The sequence below is a fragment of the Myotis brandtii genome, unplaced genomic scaffold (genome assembly GCF_000412655.1).
Source record: "Myotis brandtii unplaced genomic scaffold, ASM41265v1 scaffold217, whole genome shotgun sequence".
NCBI classification, from domain to species: domain Eukaryota; kingdom Metazoa; phylum Chordata; class Mammalia; order Chiroptera; family Vespertilionidae; genus Myotis; species Myotis brandtii.
This window is the reverse complement of record NW_005358137.1, coordinates 1989272-2009911: the sequence shown is the minus strand read 5'-3', so window position 1 is coordinate 2009911 and position 20640 is coordinate 1989272. Positions and strand designations below refer to the sequence as shown.

General features: G+C 48.4%; 1 protein-coding gene across 4 annotated transcripts in view; it reads right to left on the bottom strand.

Annotated features, from left to right (window-relative positions):
- Positions 1-7217: 7217 nt before the first annotated feature.
- RALGAPA2 (Ral GTPase activating protein, alpha subunit 2 (catalytic)) overlaps positions 7218-20640 on the bottom strand; it is a 274630-nt gene continuing 261207 nt past the window's right edge. For all 4 annotated transcript variants that reach the window (XM_005865977.2, XM_014539482.1, XM_014539483.1 and 1 more), the window contains 2 exons: positions 13901-13940; positions 7218-9885 (listed from right to left, as the gene is read on the bottom strand). In XM_005865977.2, the coding sequence (XP_005866039.1) occupies positions 13936-13940 (5 nt within the window). In that variant the 3' untranslated portion in view covers positions 7218-9885; positions 13901-13935. The remainder of the gene's footprint in view (positions 9886-13900; positions 13941-20640) is intronic.

Genomic DNA, 20640 nt, shown 5'->3' with positions numbered 1-20640 from the left:
ACTAGGATATACTTTAATTCTTAGAATATTGTCTGGCTTGCAGAATGTTTGAATGTGAATTTTTCTCTTTGGTTTTCATATCAACTCTGTATGGAAAGTATTATAATTCACTACTCTGGTTGTAAGGAAAATGTCTGTGAACATTGAATGCCTTGCCCCACAACACAAGGCTCTATGAGACACAGAGAGACCAGGACCCTGCTCCCTGGCTCCCTGGTTCCCTGCAGAGCATGCTTCCTATGAAGTGAAGTGTTCAGGGTCCAGAGGTACTTTAATCATCTCGCCCATCATGGCACTTACAGCACTATTACAATGTATTGTTGTATGTGAGTGCCTTCTGGTCATTGTCTTCACCTCATCTTCAAAACAACCATTAGATTAATGTTCCAGTTCCTACGACTGTGTAACAAGTCATCCCAAACTTAGTGGCTCAGAACAACAATAGTCATTTATTATATTTCATTCTTTCTGTGTGTCAGGAATTCAGAAACAGCTTGGCTGGGTGGTTCTGGCTTGGGGTCCTTCATGATGTTATAATTAAATGTTAGGACAGTGGTTCTCAACCTTCCTAATGCCGCAACCCTTTAATACAGTTCCTCATGTTGTGGTGACCCCCAACCATAAAATTATTTTTGTTGCTACTTCATAACTGTAATTTTGCTACTGTTATGAATCGTAATGTAAATATCTGATATGCAGGATGTATTTTCATTGTTACAAATTGAACATAATTAAAGCATAGTGATTAATCACAAAAACAATATGTAATTATATATGTGTTTTCAGATGGTCTTAGGCAACCCCTGTGAAAGGGTCGTTCGACCCCCAAAGGGTCGCGACCCACAGGTTGAGAACCGCTGTGTTAGGAGGAACTGTAGTCAGACAAAGGCTCAAAAGAAACCATCGACACAATGAAAAGGGAACCCACTGGATGGGAGAACACGTTTGCCAATGATACATCTGATAAGGGGTTCATTTCCAAAATATATAAAGAACTTATACAACTCAACAAAAGGAAGACAAACAATCCAATTTAAAAAATGGGAAAAAGACCTGAATAGACACTTCTCCAACGAGGACATACAGATAGTCAATGGACATATGAAAAAAAAGCTCAATGTCTCTAGTCATCAGAGAGATACAAATTAAAACCACAATGAGCTATCACCTCACACCTGTCATAGTGGCTACCATTAATAAATCAACAAACAATATGTGCTGGTGAGGAGGTGGAGAAACGAGAACCCTCGTGCACTGCTAATGGAATGCAGACTGGTGCAGCCACTGTGGAAAACAGTATGGAGTTTCCTCAAAAAATTAAAAAGAGAACTGTGATCCCACTTCTTGGAGTATATCTTAAGAATCCCGAAACCCTCTATGTTCATAGCAGTACAATTACAATAGCTAAGATCTGGAAGCAGCCCAAGTGCCCATCAGTAGATGAGTGAATACAAAAGCTGCGGTATATTTACATAATGGAATACTACGTGGCTAGAAAAAAGGGTTTATTATCCTTTGCGACAGCATGGATCAGGGGTCCTCAAACTTTTTAAACAGGGGGCCAGTTCACTGTCCCTCAGACCGTTGGAGGGCCGGACTATAGTTTAAAAAAAAACTATGAACAAATTCCTATGCACACTGCACATATCTTATTTTGAAGTAAAAAAACAAAACGGGAACAAATACAATATTTGTATTTGCATGTGGCCCGCAGGCCGTAGTTTGAGGACCCCTGGCATGGATGGACCTGAGAGTATCATGCTAAGCAAAATAAGCCAGTCAGAGTGAGACAAATATCACATGATCTCACTTACATGTGGAATGTAATGAACAAAATAAACTGACAAACAAAATAGGTCCAGAGGCATGGATGCATGGAACAGACTGACAGACCTCAGAGGGGAGTAAAGTGGGGGTGGGGGTGATGGGAAGGGATTAACCAAAGAGCTTTTATGCATATGTGCATGCCCATGGGCACAGACAACAGTGTGGGGAAGGCCTGGGGTGGGGCAGTGGTTGGTTGGAGGGGGCAAAGGGAGATAAAACGGGGGACATCTGTAATACTGTCAACAAAAAGAAAATAAATAAAAACCAAAAGAAGGAAGTTAAAAAATGATGTGTATTGTATAATGCTATCTCTATAAAAAGGAAAACCCTGTATCTTTGTGTGTGTCTGTATTAATCTGGAAAGAAGGGTTGAAGAATATCTTTTTGAATAACCAGCTTATCATTCTGGGGTGGTGGTGATTTGGAATGGGAGCAGATCATTAGTTTTAGAAAAAAATATAGAATACCTGGTTTAAAGCACACATCTATCCTTTGGCTATTTCATTAGAAATCTTAATGGTAATTAGTAAACAAACCTTTTTTTATTACAATAAGGTACTGTTTTGAGTTTTCTGACTGGCATTGTCCCTTCTTCAGGTTAAAACAGTTTCAGGGGTTTGCTTTCCCTGGTGCCTGAAAGGAAGATGACACGACTTCCATGAAGGAAGGCTATAGAGATAACTGTTTCTGGGGGCCCTAATCAGCCATCCACCTGGAGGACAAATTGGGGGACACTTTTTTAAAGGGAGATGATGCCATTAATGTGCAGCCTCACTGGCTCACACCGATCGCGAGAGATTTGCTGCAAATGCGCTGCAGGTTGGGGGAGGGAGATCTGTTATTGAGGCCCTTCGCTTGCACTTAGCCCGGTGGCCATTTCTTAGGGAATATTGATCAAAAGTACTCACCTGCACCGTCCGAGGAGCATAATGCAGGCCCCGGGTATTCATGGAGAAAAGCTTTTCTTTGCCAGGCTATTTTCTGAAGTCGGAAAGATCCTTTCAGGAGCTATAATAGCAAGCCCCTTCCCACTTCACACTCTGTGAGAGGCACTCTCGGCTGTTCAGACCCCCAGCACCTCCGGGCGAGGTGGAAGCTGAGGAGTGCGACCTCTTTATAGAAAACATTCTCTGTCGAACTCAACAAGCATTTCGCTAGAGGGAGAGGTGGGGCATACAAGTGGAAGATTAAAAATCACACCTGGATACATAGGGAAGGTGCTCTTGCCCCAGAAAGAATTTATTCATTTAGTCTTTATTTTCTAAAACACTGTTTTAAATAGAATTTTCAGTCACATAAACAATGCCCTCTGATAGCTGTGGCAGGAATATCAGGGTGTGAATGTCAGTATTTTTCATGCCTGGCATATGGTACCGAAGGCAGGTGCTAACAGGAACTTCCTAATTTCTCCTTTGTTCTGTAAGAGGCAGGATCTTTCAGACAAATATTTAACAGGACAGTGTGTTATGCATTTTCATCTCCTTTATCTAATTCAATTTAACTTAGGATAGCGGAGACCTGGGTCTTAAAATTATTTTTAATTTAAAATTTTAACAATAAACAAGAAGCAATCTCCAATGCCAGCAAATTCTTTTCGATTACCCAGAAAGAATGATTTCAGAGTTCCTGCTGGTTTTTTTGGTGTTTAATTTTTTTTTGGAGGGCACATTGGAGAGTGTGTGGGGCAGAGAGAATATTACTATTACTGAAAATGCTCCTGAACCCCTGAGTTGTCAGCTGTTTCCTTGTTTTTCTGGAGGCGAAGATGTAGTTTCAGCTGCAGTAGGCAGAACGCTAAAAATCTGTGACCTCGGTTTGGGGAGCAAGTCTTCCCACTCCACTCAGTCAGGCTTGGGACATGTAAGGACATTTGCTTTATCTTTGCCTTTTTTCTAACTCCTGAAACATACAACTGTTTTCTCAGAAGACAATGAACAGAAATATTTGGTCAAAATGCAGCCAGTGCCACACTACTTTGAGGGCCTGGGTGTGCAGAGGGCAGAGGGCAACCTTTTGGAGCATAGCAGGCCTGCTTCTGCTCCGGCTCTTCACCTCAAAGTCTGTTTTTCAGATCTGAAGACATGAGCGACATGTATTCCCCAAGATGTATGATGCAGTGGTTTCCAGAGTCATAGAGAAAAGCCAACTCGTGTGTCCTCTCCTTTGCCCACAGAGAGAATAGGTGGGAGTCAGCTGGTAAAACAAGTTCCCCAACGCTGGAGCCTTGTCCATGAGGGGAGGCGCAGGGGGCTCAGACCTGGCCTTAGGGAAACCTTCCCAGTGGCCAAAAGGGACATGGAAACAAGCTGTCCGCGCTCTGGTCAAGAACAGTGACTGCTGCTAAATGGGGGTGTTGTCCAGAAAAGGGGTCCAGGGGACTCAGCTCCCGCTTGGAGCTCTACTTTCTAGCTGCGAGAACCCAGTGAGCTGACAGCCTCAGTTCCGGTGTCCACGTGGCTGAGTGTGTAGGGATCGGTGCCTCGGGTGGACCCGCTATGCAGGGATGAGGTTCACTGTGAGTTCCATTCCCGTGACCTCTGCTTTTTTATTTGAAAAATAAAATGCAATTAAAAGCATTTCCATTTATGGAAGGGAAGGCAAATGATAATAGTTGCTCTTGACATAAACCGTTTAATAAATCAAAGTGGCCTCAACGTAGTGTATACACACATGCAGGAGCGTAACACGAGCTCAAATGTGTACAGAAGAGAACAAACACAGAGGTCTAGCTTTTACTGCTGAGAGACCCTTACTAGTACAGCAAATGTAAATATGCCAGCATTTTTTTCTGGAATACTCAGGGAATTCTATGATGGCCAGGGGCTAACTTGAGGTTATTATTATTATTATTATTATTTTTAAACTCTGGCACTTTGCAAATGCCAAGAAAGGCTGAGAACATTATTTGTAGCAAGGGTCCTCTGGGAACCACTGGAAGTTCAATTCTTTTTGGAATTCTGCTGAAGTCGTGCATGATTTGGCCTAAGATTTGATGAGTGTTTTTTGAAGATGAATGGGATCACTTTAGGAAAGAAAGTGATGACTACAATCTCTGTCCCCATCTTTTGGATAAATAAGACAATAACAATATCCTTTGAAATTCAAATGACTCCAGATCTGAAAAAAACTCATACATTTTCCTGGAGGGAACTGGGACCATCTATAAAGTAGAATGGTGAGAAGGGGTGGACATTACACTGGGCAGTGGTCGAGAGGCCAGCTGCTCCTCGGGGCGTCTTCACTGAGGTTCCCGGTACTCCAGGTGCATGTGTGGGCCAGGAGGTAAGGGATACCAGAAGCAGCACAATGGGGCTGGTCTGAATGCCTCCACCAAAATCCATCTGCAGGTCAGAATCCTGAGGTGCGGGGGAAGGCTTTAAAAAATACCAATGCTGGGGTTCTACCCAGACCCGGTGGGCCTGAATCGAGGTGGGGCACGGCTGCTGGCAGGGCTGGGAACCACTGCTTCTCGGCAATGACACTCTAACACTGTCCATCTTCATTCTATGAGGAACCAAGTATTAAAAGCACGGCATACCTTCAAGCAAGCTCTTGATTCAAGGCTCCCAGGAAGGTGTCAGGACCCTTTTTGAGGTCACTGAAATGTCTTATAGTCAACAAGTGGACAAATGGGTGATGTTTAGAGGGCTCTACTGTCTGATGTCCTGAAAGGTCCCTGCTGCCCATTGCACTGGAGCAGCCCAGGACGCTGGCAGAGGCCGACTGGTCAGGCCGTTACAATGTGATGGTTGTAGCTTTAAGGCAGGGCCATCAACATGCGATCAATGATGCTTAGGCTCAAATACTCATGTGAGTGGTCCTAGCATACCGTGTTCTGAACTCAGAGGTCAATTTTTCATGATCACATTTGTAAACTTCATTGGATTGGTACTGGCTACCATTTTGAATAAATATTTAGGCTTTGGTTTTTTGTTTAAATACAGTTTGTTGATTTCAGAGTGGAAAGGAGAGGGAGAGAATTAGAAACATCAATGATGAAAGAGAATCATTGATTGGCTGCCTCCTGCATGCCTCACACTAGGGCCGTGATGGCGAACCTTTTGAGCTCGGCGTGTTAGCATTTTGAAAAACCCTAACTTAACTCTGGTGCCGTGTCACATATAGAAATTTTTTGATATTTGCAACCATAGTAAAACAAAGACTTATATTTTTGATATTTATTTTATATATTTAAATGCCATTTAACAAAGAAAAATCAACCAAAAAAATGATTGATTAGAGGGCTCTACTGTCTGATGTCATAGGTTCGCCATCACTGCACTAGGGATTGAGACTACAACTGGGGCATATGCCCTGACCGAGAATCGAACCGTGACCTCCTGGTTCATAGGTGGACACTCAACCACTGAGCCACGCTGGCTGGGCTAGGCTTGTGGTTTTTTTTAAAAAAACTTCTGAACAACTTCATCTGGTAAAAACGCAAACCATCTTTTGTTAGATACCAGGATAAACTTTATTTTCTTACAAACTATAATGAAAACAAAACAAAACATATGGCACATAAGTGCTGTGTTTCTACTTCATTAAATCATCACAGTAAATCATAATTAAGAAAAGTAGGGTCAACTCGAGTCCAGTGGCGGCATCCGTGGAGCTGTGTGCTTCTCCGGGCGGGGCACGTCTTTGCTGTGGTGTCCGGCACAACACACTAGCCTGTGAAGGTGAGTTACACATAAAGGTCTCCACCGTCCCACAGGCATAAGCCCAGATGTGAAGCATCAGGAAAATTAAATAAGAGATAGCAAAATAGAAATCAAACAACACACTATACCTTAAATTACCATATTTATCAAATTTTTTCCTTATTTACATGTACTCAATATTGTAGGCCTGAAAATATAAGAAAACATTCACTTAGGGTGTATGTCATACATAGAGATTGAGTGCAACTAAGACGGTGGTTGTTTACGCTGAATTTCCCTTCAGATGAGCACATTCTGCTTCAGTAGACGTAAAGGTAGCATGGTTACATGTAAGACATCACAGTCGTTTTAAAGGACGCCTCAAACTCCAGGGGATACAAATAGCACAGTCAGTGAAGCACAGGGGGTGGCAGCTGAGGAAGGCGGGGAAGATGTGATTTGTATGACTGTGGATCCACCTGATCTTGTTTGTCAGGCGGAGGATCTGATCAGTGAGCCCCTGGCAAAGTGAAGGGTGAACCCCCCCCCCCCCGCCCCCCCGCCCCCCCCCCGCCTCTTCATGAGCTTTATTATAACCTCATCATTTTGGAATCAATGGCCGTCACCGCCCCCCCCCCCCCCCCCCCGCTGGATCTTAGGAACTGCAGTCTTCATTCCACGAAGACACTGTGACCGTCCCTGACTCAAGCTAAATTTCCTCACTTCTGTGTGCTTAAGGTTTTACTGTTTTAAAAGACGTAATCATTTTGTGGCATTACTATTTTTTTTTTTTTTATGTACAAAAACCTACTCAGTGAGACTACAGGACATCAGCATGCAGAGCACTGAGGGAACCGGCCTGGTCTTGCCTGGAAGCCATCGAGTCTTATCCATTTTGGGCCATTAGGGCCACTGTTGTGTACGGATGGCTGGCTGCCCTACTAATCTGACTCAGGTGGGTCCCCACCGGATGAGTGACCCTCCCAATTTTGCTGAAAGGCATCTATTACAAAACATAATATTTGCTTTTCTAAGTGAAAAAGAAAAAAAAGACTTGATCATTTCAATTTTCCACCCCAAATAACAAAATGATTCACGTCCACATGACTGCAAGCAAACCTGGCTGCAGATCCCCGCTCCCCCACTCAGCATCTTCAGACCACAGCTCAGGAAAAGCTCCAGCTGCGAAACCGCTGGTTGTGAGCTGAAGTCCCAGGGCCACTGAAATCATTAGAGATGGCAAGAAGGTCTAACCATTGGCAACTTACAATGGAGTTTCCCGCTGCAGGGCCAGGAGGACTGGGTCCTGGAGGTGAAATGGAACCATGGCGCGGAAGTCCAGGGGAGCTCAACACGCCTTCCAAGTCCCAACACTGGGACTGAATCCAAGCCTTCTGTGGGGGTGTCTAGGGCCTGAAGATGAACTGTTCTAGAAGCTACTTCCCCTCAGAGCCTCCGTGGGTTTCCAAGCCCAGGAACATGCAGTGGCCTTTTCAGCAGGAACAGGGGACTTTGCAAATATGAAATAAAGCAACTCAACACCAGTCTGGAGTGTGAGTGATGGGCCAAACCATGCGAACAGAAAGTCCACATCATTAAGAAGGTGTCTGTGTGGGGGGAGAGGAAGATAAAACTCCTGACATTTGCTGAGACAACAGAAAACGCTGTGACTCCCAGTCACCCTTGACACTGCCAGTCAGCCCGAGGAGTGAGCACAGGCCTGTCTATAGAACAGCTCCGAATGACCAGGGCTCCGTCTTCTGCCTCGGAACATCCCTCATTCTCTCACGTTCAGACGGTGCTCGGGTGCTCTGTGTAGCGGGCCTGGGCCCCCAGCCACACCTGCAACCCTCCAGCAAGCAGAAGAGCAAGTTCCCTCTGGAATGAGAAGGCCCGCTCTCCTCGTGGGAGACTTTCTCAACTGTCCCAAAAGGAAGTCCTGCTCCTGGGTCTGCCTGTTTCTCCTCCAGATCAGGTACCAGGACACCAACCCGCCGGCTGACAGAAAGAACTGCTGGCCGGGAACCGCTGCTCTGACGCTCTGATGGGGCGAGCATGCTCAGAGGGCTCACGGGAAAAGTGACAAAGCAGGCCGGGGCAACACTCATGGGTGCAGGGCAGCGGGCAGAGGAGAGAGGGAGAGCACCCATGCTGGCCCACCCAGCTCCTGCCTGGGGCCTTGGCCAGCAGCTGCCCACCCCCACTCGGTCTCCACCCCATCCTGAGCCAGGGGCTTACTCTGGTCTGGGCCTGTGGGCTGTGAAACCACCTTACAGGTAAGGACTGCACAGGGTGGTGGGCCAAACTCCAGACTGAGACGGGCGAGGGCCCAGGTGAGAGGCAAAGGTGTCCCCCCTGATTGATTTCTGTCTCACACCCACAGACCCCAGCAGGGGCTGGGAAAATGCTGGCGGAAGGTTGAGCTTTCCATTGTTTTCTTTTTCTTCTTTTAAAAATAGGCTCATTGTGCATCCCTCAAATCCTTGCTTGGCATCTGCTACCCTAGAGCTCTGTGTGATGGGAAGCATTTCTGAGGCCCCTGCGTGGCCCTCTCTGGGCAGCGGGCAGGCCAGCTCGGCGTGGGCACAGCCTTTGGAGGCGGATGGACATCGCAGGGTGCAAGTCCCTCCCCCAGCACCAGCGAGGCTGGGCCCAGAGCGAGGCTGCGCTGAGCGGGGCCTTGGGAGCTCCCTGGACTACGGAGCTCCCCAGGGACAGGGCCCTGCATTTCTAGAAACACTGAGTGCGTGACAGGAGTGTCACTGTCGCGACAGAGTGCCTCCAGGACGCTCAGGAAAGCCTCTCTCCAGTTAGTGGGCCCCAGGCACCAGGTGGCAAACCAGCCCCTGAGGGAGAACGGCTGGGCAAAGACCCCAGGGGGAGCCCATTTCCTTGATGATGAAATTTCTGAGTAAACCATGAATTCTAACTAAGAACTAGGAAAATCAAGGCAGGGAAAATTCCTCAATCAATTGCACAGTTGCTTTGCGGGCCCCTCTGTGAAGCAGGCTTGGGTTTATCGACAAGGACAGAACCTGGTACAGAACCCAGCGGCCCTGCGCCCTCCCCCAAAGCCTGGCTCTTCTCCGCAGTGCCTGCCGGGAGCAGCTTCACCGATGCCCATGCCAGGGCGGCTGAGTCTCTGTTTGTTGCTGACTTTTTCTTTTCTTCTTTTGAAGGCCCAGGTTCCGTGCGGTTGGAGGGCAAGACCACACCGCCTGGTCTGAAAGTCCAATCGGCAACATTCCCGCGGGGTTTGTCTTCACTTCAGGAGCCGGTTGGCGGGAAGGCCTCTGAGGGCACCAGCACAGCAGTGTCCGGAGTCTCTGGGTCTGGAGGTTCTGGTGGGGCTGGGGGCTCGGCCATCTCCTGGCCGAGAGGCGTGAGGTAGGCACTCAGGCTGGCGGCCAGGGCCCTGCGAGGGAAGCAGAGAAAGGCCGAGTCATGGCACCAGGCGAGGCCCTGCGGGCGGATACAAGGGAGGGTGTGTGGACGCCTTCCCAGTGCTGGGAGTGCTGGGAGGTTTGTGGAATGAATGAACAAAGGAAGGTATTTCCTCCCAGTCTTTGCTCTGGACCTTCCTGAGCCATAAAAGAAACTATGAATCTTTTTGAAATGGACTCAGCCTTACTGTCCAACCCACAGGTGAAGAAAGAAGAGAGAAGGCGTGTGATGACAGTAAAGGGAGGAGCCGAGGAAGCAGCACTGTCCAGTCAATGAGGAAGCGAGTACGGCTCCCGGCAGTTTGTGGCTCCTGGTCAGTGTTATCACTCACATGTATTTACATATTCTCATTTTACAGGAGCTACAACTCGATTATACCCCCAAGGGTCTGAGACCAGAGGCCAGGACTGAATTGCTTCTCTGAGCCCTAGCCAGTTTGGCTCAGTGGCTAGAGTGTCAGTCCACGGACTGAAGGGTCCCGAGTTTGATTCCTGTTGCAGACTCCATCCTGGGCCCTAGTTGGGTGTGTGATGGAGGCAACCAATGGATGTCTCTCTCACACATCGATGTTTCTCTCCCTCCCCTTCCCTCTACTCCCTCTCAAAATCAATGGGAAAATATCCTAGGGTGAGGATTAACAACTATACTATATAATAAAAGCCTAATATGCAAATTGACCAAACTGCTGAATGACTGGTGTAATGACCGGTCACTATGACGTGCACTGACCACCAGGGGGCAGACGCTCAATGCAGGAGCTGCCCCCAGCTTGCAGGCCTCAGGCCAGCCAAGGCATGTTTCAGTGTGGAGCCACCGGATCGCCCCACCAGTCGCCTCGCAGTGGGAGGCAACCTTCGGCAGTGGTGGGGGGCAGGGCCAGTGAGCGGGTGGTGCCAGGCTGGCCAAGTCAGGTGCCAGTGGGGGCCTCCCGATCCACTGGTCTCCCCACAGATCAGCCCTGATTGCCAGCCAGGCCTAGGGACCCTACCCGTGCACGAATTTCGTGCACTGGGCCTCTAGTAAATAAATAAGTCACTTGTCTGAATGAATCCAGATGAGCACTGAGGGGGAGGAATAGAGTTACAGCCTGCGTGGCTGCCTGCTGCCTCCTGGGGCTGCTCGGCGGGAGCGGGAGGAATTCAGGAATGCCTGCTGCAACACTCGGCCACTGTTGCGGGTGGAGCCTGGTCTCCCGGGGCCGTTCTGGGAGAGGATCATTTCATCACCCTTCTCCTCCTCATGGTCTATTTTTAAACCCAGCTGTATCTCACCCAGGCTTCCGGAACAAACCTCAAAAGCGGGTTTCTATACTCTTCCTGAGATGCTTCATTTCCGGGGCTTTGGCCTTTGAAGTTTTTATTATTGCTGGCATTTAAAATTAGTTTACGTGAGTTATCTTACTCGCAGACAGCACCTTTTTTCCTTTTCTGACCTTATTGTTTCTAGGAAGAGTCTCTGAAATCAGTACTTGCAGACATGCTTGGGCCGGAGGACACAACCCTCCTCGTGTGGGAGGCTCAGGGCTGTAAGACTCCCTCGCAAGGCCTCTCTCCTCTCTCTGCCCCCAGTGAGGTCGGCACAGACAGGAAACATCCTGGGCCTCTCTCCTATTTTCATCTTTAAAAACAGGCTGCTTTTGACAAAGGCAATGCAGCTACTCTGTCATCTATGACAGAGATGGCATTGGTAACAGGCATCTCTTTGAATCCTTGTAGCCGAAGGCGAAGGTGTGGTACCAGCATTCAAAGGGGGCGGGGGCTGGGAGTAAGGGGGGTAGGGAAGGGAGGCAAACACACCTGATTTAATCCCAGATAACATTCTGTTTTGAATTACCTAACATTCAAATTGCCTAACACTTCACATGATCAACAGGGAACCACCCCACCCACTATTGTAATCAGATCAATTGGGAGAGGGGAGAAAAAAAAAAGCAAGTGAATCAAAGAAAGAGCTATTCAAAGATAGGACATTAAGGAAAGGGAAATATCGAACCCCTCCACAGCCACCCAGGGAGGCAGCAGGTGGGCAGTGATGCCAGCTCGGAGGACCTGCGTGGGCTCTGGGCAAAGTGGCCCCAACCGCCCAGGGCAAAGGGCAGGCCACTCCCCAGGCGGAGCCTGCACCACAGCGCCCCCTGCGTTCTCCAGTCCCCACCTTTCTGTGGTACACCCTCAGCCTGCGCTGGCTCCAGCCGTGCCCACCGCACCCCATGATTAATGGGGGTGGTGGGGGTGGTGGCAGCTGTGGAAGGACCAGGTGGGTCACAGGGGAGACAATGCCATGCACGTGGCCTTTCCCTCCTGCAGGAAGCTGGGGGTTCAAAGGCACTGGAGCCCCGCTCACTGCTTCTGTGTCAGAAGCAGGAGGACGTGCATGGATAGGCTGGTCCCAGCAAATCAAGAATTTTGCGTGAAGCCCCCAGGCTTTTGTACTGCCCTGCTCTGCCCGGCCAGATGTGAGCACCCGAGTGTTGTGGCTCTGGGTGCCTCCGGAACCTGCCCTGAGTGAGCCAGCTTTATTTCAGCAGTTCCTGGACCGGGCCAAAGCCCTGCCTGCGGGGAGGGAAGGGCAGCTGGGCTGGAGGGTCAGCTCGCTGTGGCAGTGCTGCTGTCTGGCCCGCAGGTGTGACAAGAAATCTGGACCAGAACTTCCAGCTTCCATATTTACTGAGACAGTGATTGGAGTCTGTGCCATGCGTCCCACTGTGGGCAATACTGTTAATAAGACAGCTTGGCTTGGCCAGCGTGGCTCAGTGGTTGAGCATCGACCTATGAACCAGGAGGTCACGGTTTGATTCCTGGTCAGAGCACATGCCTGGGTTTCGGTCATTTTTTTAATTTTATATTTTATTGATTTTTTACAGAAAGGAAGGGAAAGGGATAGAGAGTTAGAAACATCGATGAGAGAGAGACATCGATCAGCTGCCGCCTGCACACCTCCACTGGGGATGTGCCTGCAACCAAAGTACATGCCCTTGACCGGAATTGAACCTGGGACCTTTCAGTCCACAGGCCGACGCTCTAGCCACTGAGCCAAACCAGTTAGGGCTGGGTTTCGGTCTTGATCCCCAGTGAGGGGTATGCAGGAGGCAGCTGACCAATGATTCTCTCTCATCATTGATATTTCTATTTCTATCTCCCTTTCCTTTCTTCTCTGAAATCAATAAAATAATATATATATAAAAAATAAATGACAGCTTGCTCACTGATGTTGCCCACATTACTGTCGTCGCTATCATCATCCTCATCATTTAGTCTCCCTCCCACCTGTCCGCCCATGGCCCAGGCCCCCCAGAGAGTGTTCAGCCAGCACTGGACCCCTGGATGGGGCTGCTGACTGTCAGTGTGCACAGGCAGGGCCTGGACCCTAGACCCGAGGCAGAAAGCAGAGGCCCACAGAGGAGGGCACACCTGCCCCCAGGCCTGGCCTGCCCTCTGGGTCATAAACCTCAAGATCCCCTGGTTCTCCACCCTCTGTGCTCCCCCAGCTTTTGTCTGCTCTTCCTCCCCCAGCTGTTCCATTCATCAGCCGCCTGGACCACGGCCTTCCATGCAGAGGCTCCTATTAAGGCAAGCAGTCAAAGGCCGGCCCAGCACGCGTGCCTGGTCTTATCGGCCCATCTCAAGATCTTGCTCCTCCCGGCTCTGGCAACAAAAAAGGAGGCGGTTCCCTGGTCCACCAGCTCCCCAGGATCCCCACACAATAGGGCGGGCAACAAAGACATTTTCCGGGATGGCAGGTGTTGGTGTCGGATTCCGCCCAGAGTGCAGGAGCAGAGAAAAGGCGAGGCTGGGTTCCCCGGGCAGTACAGACATGCAGGGGCAGGACCCAGGGCAGGGCCCCTTGGGAGGGGAGGTGGGAACAGAAGGAACAGGAGGGCGCGTTTCCTCGAGGTGTTAGCCAGGGAAGGAGGCCTGTTAGTGAATTTACACACACGTCCCCAAGGGCAGGGAGGTTGAGCAAATCCGCTGAAGTGTCAGTCTTACCTTGCTCAAAGATGGCAACGAGACCTTTACGTATTTTAATCTGAAGGGAAAGAACATAAAATCAAATGAATACAGCCCAGCACATCCATAGCCCCACTTGATAATGAACACAGTGCTAATAATACATTTATTCCTGGGTGCCTGAGAGTTGTCACAGCCTTAGAGATCATTAGGAACTGAAAAGTCGCTTAAAATTCGACTTGGCAGAACAGAGTTCTAACTGCTGTCACATTTATCCATGCAAAAGGAAGGCGACATTAGCAGTCCCAGGATGTATGAAGCAGATGCTATCAGGAGCCCTACAGACACTGGGTAGCACTCACCACTCTACCCTTTTTCCTGCTGCCCAATATTTCCTGACTGATTTGCTCTATACTATAGTCAAAGATACGAGTTTTCAAGGCAAAACAGAGTCAAAGATAAGAGTCTGCAAGACAAGTATTTGAAATTAAATGGATGGCCTACAGAAATGATGGATACCCTCTACGTGTGCGTGTTTACAGGTCCACAGGTCTCATTTTCCGTTTCTGAGAGGGACACAGTGTGTTCATTCAGAGCCAGCGTCAGTGCTGTGACAGCCCCAGGGAGGCAGCACAAGGCGTGCTGTGCGGAGGGCGGCTGGGGAAGGGGACTCGGCGGTCGGTGGTGAGTGGGATCCCACGTTCGCCCTCACTCACAGAGCAGTGGGGTCTCAGCAGCCAGGCCTAACTGGAGAGAACCTGGGAGTTTCTGGACTTTGACAGGTTTTCTCCATCACCACATCGTCCTGTTTCCCACGTGGGTTTTCCTTAGCAAACGCAGCCTCTTTATGCATCCAGCCATCGCTCCTCGCCCTGACCCCCAAATGCTCCTGAGTTCAGTGTCACTGGGCCACCATCAAAGCCAGACAGAGGACGTTTATCAGTGGCACAGACTGCTGTCTGCCAAGGCTGGCACAGTGACCAGGGCCGTCTCTAAGACTGAGAATGCCCTCGGCATGACAGACTTTCCAGCGGGGCTCTCTGAAGAAATTCGGACCTTTTCGAAGCTGTATTTTCTCATCTATCGATGAAAATTTATTGCCCCACCAAGAAGTCATTCGGGGTTAGGAATTTCAGGATAAATAACCGTCATGGATGATCTGGTAGCATTCTCTGTCCTACTTGATTTCCAACCGCTGTTAACTCTGCTCACCACACTGATTGTGCTCTAGGTGCATACGAAGTTCTTGCGAGGTGTTAATTGCTGGTAACAGACTACAACGTTTCCCGTGGGTGCTCTAGATAATGTGATTACTTACGTTTCCTATTCCCCCTGCCACCCCCCATGAACTGTGTGTGCCGTGGGCCCCATTTCCTCTCATGGGAGACGCAAACATAGAACCACTTTGCATGTGCCTTCCTTGAGTTGAGGAGCTTCAGCTTTTCAAGGCACCACGCCATGGACCCTCTCCAGTGTGAGCCAAGGGGGTCATGGAGGGGCTCCTCGGTCTCTCTCCCCTGCAGCCCCCTCAACCCTGGTTGTGCTGGGCGTAGAGGCACCCGATTGGTAGAAACCAAGAAAACAGATGGCTCGGCGAACAATGGAGGCTTGTTTGTAATTGCTGATGAGGACGGGTTTGCGTTTCTCCCCAGTGTGTCCCCAGATGCAGCCTGGTGTGGTGGCTGGACCAGACAGAATGTCTCAATAACTGCCAATCCATGGGTGAGTTAAGGAGATGCAAAGACAGAGACAGTTGGGGGCTGCCTTAATGATTCCATGGGGCTCAAATGTCACTTGCCCTTGACACACAGGCAGTGTGGCCAAAGGGCGGGGCCTGTACTTGGAACATAGGAGTTGGCTGTCAGCTTCCTGATACATCCCCGGGGTGAGCACGAGGTACCCACTGACCGGGCAGGGCTGGAGGCACCAGAAGAGAGCACCGTGCTTGGGGATGAGGGACGGAAAGAGAATAGGCGTGTGATGCTTGGGGGTGCGGGGGAGGGACACAAAGCCTAGTCATTCCAGCCTTTATTCACTGGATATCCCATATGCGCAGGTGCTGTTCCAGGCTCGGGGCTACAGCCGTGGAGGAAACGGAGGACGTCCCGGCTCTGGGGCAGTGGTGGAGGAGCTATGGCATGTGTTCTAACGGGGCGGTGTCACCGCTGGGGGGGCAAAAGTATCTTATTCCTTATGTGCATAAAGCTCAGAAATAAGTACAATTAACAGACACACAGTATTTCTGTGGTGTTTCAGGGAAGGGGACAAATTAGGAAATAAACACACCGCAGAAGCCTCCACGTGGGGCAATGAGAGACAAGGTTGAGAGACACTGGATTACAGGGTTAATATGTGCCTTTTGTTATTGTTATTGTTAATCCTCGCCCAAGGAGATTTTTTTCATTGATTTTTACAAGAGTAGAAGGGAGGGAGGGGGAGAAGGGGAGAGGTAGAGAGGTAGAGAGAGAGAAACATTCAAGTGAGAGGGACACCTCGATTGGTTGCTTTCTGCAAGCGCCCTGACCAGGGCTGGGATCAAACTCACAACCCAGGTAAATGCCCTTGACCAGGAGTTAAACCCGCAACCCTTTGGTCTGAGGGCCGATGCTCTAACCACTGAACCACCAGCCAGGGCTAATATGTGTCTTGCAAGGTTTTTCTTTTTTTTAATTTTATTTTTTAATTAAAAAAATATTTATTGTTGAAAATTTATTGTTGAAAGTATTACATATGTCCCCTTTTATTCCCCATCGACCCCATCAGGCCTGCCCCTGCCCCCCACGTCAGGCCTTCACCACACTATTGTGTCCTTAGGTTATGCATATATGTGCATACAAGTTCTTTGGTTGATCTCTTCCCTCCCACACACCCATCCCCAGCTTGCCTCTGAGATTTGACAGTCTGTTCCATGCTTCTGTGTCTCTGGATCTGTTTTGTTCATTAGATTCCACATGAGTGAGATCATGTGATACCTGTCTTTCTCTGACTGGCTTATTCCGCTTAGCATACTACTTCCAGGTTAGTGGTGCTGGGAATCAGGAGCTGGCCCTGCTCACATCTCAGAGCAGCTGAGCGAGAGCCCTCTAGGAAGAGCCCTTCAAATGTCACTCAGACGCCAGCGGGCCACTCGGGCTCAGACTCAGAGCGGAGCCCAGAGAATCGGACATCATTCTTAGAGAAAGATGCCTTACTTCTGTGGGCTCGTGGGACTTCTCTGATACTCTGGATATCAACAAGGATTGAAAGGAACACAGGAAACAATCATCTTGGGTGGAGATTTTCTGTGTTCCACATAGCTCTGCCTCGTGGAGGCTTTTCAGGAGCTGCAGGGCCTCTCTGGCATGTTTTCTCTGGCTGTACTCACTGGGGTAGCAAAGAGCAAGGATTTGAACTGAGCTCTTATCTTTCAGGAAAGGCTGCCATCCAGGACTGCCACCTGGGATGAGCTGGGCAGGGTCGGACAGGGAAAGTGGCTGCCTCGCTCTGGGTTCTTGTTACTGAACAGTCAGTGTGGAAAATGATTAACTGGTTCAAGATAATTAGGGAAGGGAATGGTTTTGAGAGCTGGCATGGATGAGGGAAACAGTGGACCAGGGTTCCAGCTTTCGGCGAGTGCTAAACATCCTCCCAGCGGGAAGGCAGACAGAGCGGAGATCAGAGAGCTGCCGGGGTATTCAGACCCCTTGGAATGGCTCTGAGGAAGGGAACAGGTGCAGCCAGGGATGGGGTAAGCCTACACACTCAACTCAACACTGGCAACCAAGATCAGTGGGAACTGGCCAGCCTAATTAACATTTCCAAATGGCCCAAGGACGGCTTCCAGTATTTCCAACCCAGCAGCAGTGGCTGTGTCCTGGCCCTGGCTCTGGGCTCAGCTTCCTCTTTTTGGTTGTTGGTCTTGCCCATCAGCTTTGGTTCTGCAGCAGAAAGCTAGGACAGCTGGACCAAAAGGTGAGCAGGCAGAGGGAGCGTGTGATGATGTGCCTGCATGTGCACAGGGACCAAGCCAGCAGGTGGAACACTCCTGAGAAAACTTCCCTGACATTCTTCTCTTCCTCTTCTGCAACTATAATGTACTCTTATAGATATACTATTGGTCGAGTGCAGGAATTCGTGCACATTGAAAGGAAATTAAGTAGAATATTTTAATATCGCTATTCACCTCGTGCACATTGAAAGGAAATTAAGTAGAATATTTTAATATCGATATTCACCCTTTCTCTATAATAGAAATGTCAACCAAATTCACGATCGACAATGACAGATGGAAACACATGCATACTATTGGTGCCAGTGAGAGCTTTATATTGCGCATGTGCGAGTCAACTTAGCCTTTTATAGATATAGAATAAACTTGCTTAATTAGACCTGCTTTCTGATATAGCCAAACCTTTTCCAGTCTAGTGAAGCACCCCAACTTCTCTTTCAGGTAATTGTCAGCAACACAGCAGTAAATATCAACACGAAGCAGATTATTATTGTAGATCACACAGGGAGAACAAAAGGTAAAATATTTAACTGCAGCAGTGTTTGACTATAATCTTCGCAGTGAGAAAACCTGAAGTCATTTTTAAGGTCCACCATTTCTTGCTTCTTTTCAGTCAGGTCAAATTTCTAAGCTTTCTAAATCTCCATCTTCCGGCTAATGAAAAGAAAATAGGATTCCACCGAGTCTTCTATCTACCTACTGCAAGACTTCTGTGAGGATCAAATGAGATGAGGCAGGTGAAAACGCTTCACAGACATTTGGTTACAATGTTAAATGTTTCTACCTGGCTATGAAGCAAGTCATGTTCCCGGGTTGAAGAAACTCCAAGGAGGCTAGTCGCTAGGGAGAGAAAGCCAGGCATTGCTATGTGATGTCATTCCCCGGACAGTTGGACACTTAGCATATTAGCCTTTTACCGTATATATTTAGATGACTAAGATTAAGTAAATTATAAATTTAAAATTAATATTGGTGTCAACTTTCTGGATAGGCCCTTCTGGAGAAAGAGGTTCCCCGACCCCCGCACCACCTCACAGAACAGGAACAGTAAGATTTTAGTTACGTCGAGCCACAGTGGCAGCTGTTTCTTCTACCAGTTGTAATTCACATCTCAAAATGGGAGAACACTACGGAAATGTTTATAGTAGCAATATTCATAACAGCTAAAATATGAAAACAACTTACATGGCCATCAACTGATGAAGGAATAACCAAAATGTGGTCTGCCCTTACAATAGACTATTACTGATACAGGCTATAACATGGATGAACCCTGAGAACACGCTAAGTGAAAAAAGCTGGTGACCAAAGACCACATACTGTGATGTCACTCGTGGGAAGTGTCTAGAATAAGCAGATCCAAAGATAGAAAGTAGACTTAGGTTGCTTAGGGTTGGGGGTGAGGTAGGGAGAATGAGAATTGACTACTAGTAGGTTTGTTTTTAGGGAGGGATAAAAATATTCTAAAGTTAAATTATGGTGATGGTTGCACACCTTGTGAACATATTAAAAATGGAATTGTACACTTTAAATGGGTACATAGCAATTGTATGGTATGTGAATTATATCTCAATATGCTGTTTTTAAAAAGGGAAAAATAAAATTGAAGGGAGAGCTACTGCTATTAATTTCCCCAAAATGACACAACAGAAGTGGCTCCAAGTTCTAGGGGAAAATACCCCCACCCCCATGAACCCCTAGGGAGGCAGGGGGACCGGGCGGCTACGCGGTTTAGCAGCTGCCACCAGCATGTCTCCTCCTGCACTGGCATGCAAACTTAACCATCTTCAAAGCAAAGTCAATGGGGCCAGCCCTCAGGTAACACACTACCCTGACCTTCAAGGTCCCTCTCAGGTTTATTTAACTGGACTTCATCTGTCTTGTTGTAACTGGAGGTAGGATTACAGTGTGACTTTCCCCAGGACACCTGGGATTTTGTATGCAGCGCAGGAGTATATTTTAAATTCCCAATAAGCAATAGCTCAAGAATATGCAGCAGTTACGTTTGTGGTGACGTGTGGGAGAACGATGAGCGATGAGTATCTGTCTCAGGAAACATTGAAGAAGCAATGGAACTGTCTGGTAGCTTCACTGATAGAAGCTGTCCTTGGTCTTCAGACATTCAGGAAGCTATTTTGGTCCATAATTAAGACCTTTTCTACGTGTGAACCTTCCCTGTGGTGCTCCATTTGCACTCTAAAATAGGAAATACTCTGGTTAACTTACAACCAAGTTTTCAGGGATGTATGCTGAGGGGGGCGTGCCTTGGTCATACAGCCTACAAAGCAGTCCTTCCTGCCTTTGGGGAGGAGCGTTTAGCCTTTGCCACAAAAGAAGGGCTCGTCCCCTCCTCCCCGTTGTTCGTTTCCACGAGTGTGTTCCCCACAAGGAGGGGTCCTCTCCGAGTGGGGTGCAGTGAGTCTTGTTGGGAGCAGAGACTTAGCACTTGATCCTTGGCCTTGATATGACCAGCCACTTGACAATGAAAAACACACAGCCCTTCTCAGTTAAAAACTGCCAGAGAGATAATCATGCTCTCCTGAGGGCAGATGGTGGGGCTGGTGTTGCAAATGTCCACACATATGCAAAGAGCTATTACTGTTCACTGATTGTTCTAGAACCATGTTTGTAAGAGTGAAACAGTGCCCGGGAACCTTGCTCTCATAGCCTTGCTCTTCCGGATAATGGAGTCACTGTACGTCTCTTCAAACAATGTTCCGTGTTCCAGAGACACTCATCTACCACGGTTCTTCACTTCCGCTCACTGGTCTAAGACCACCGAGTTCTGGGA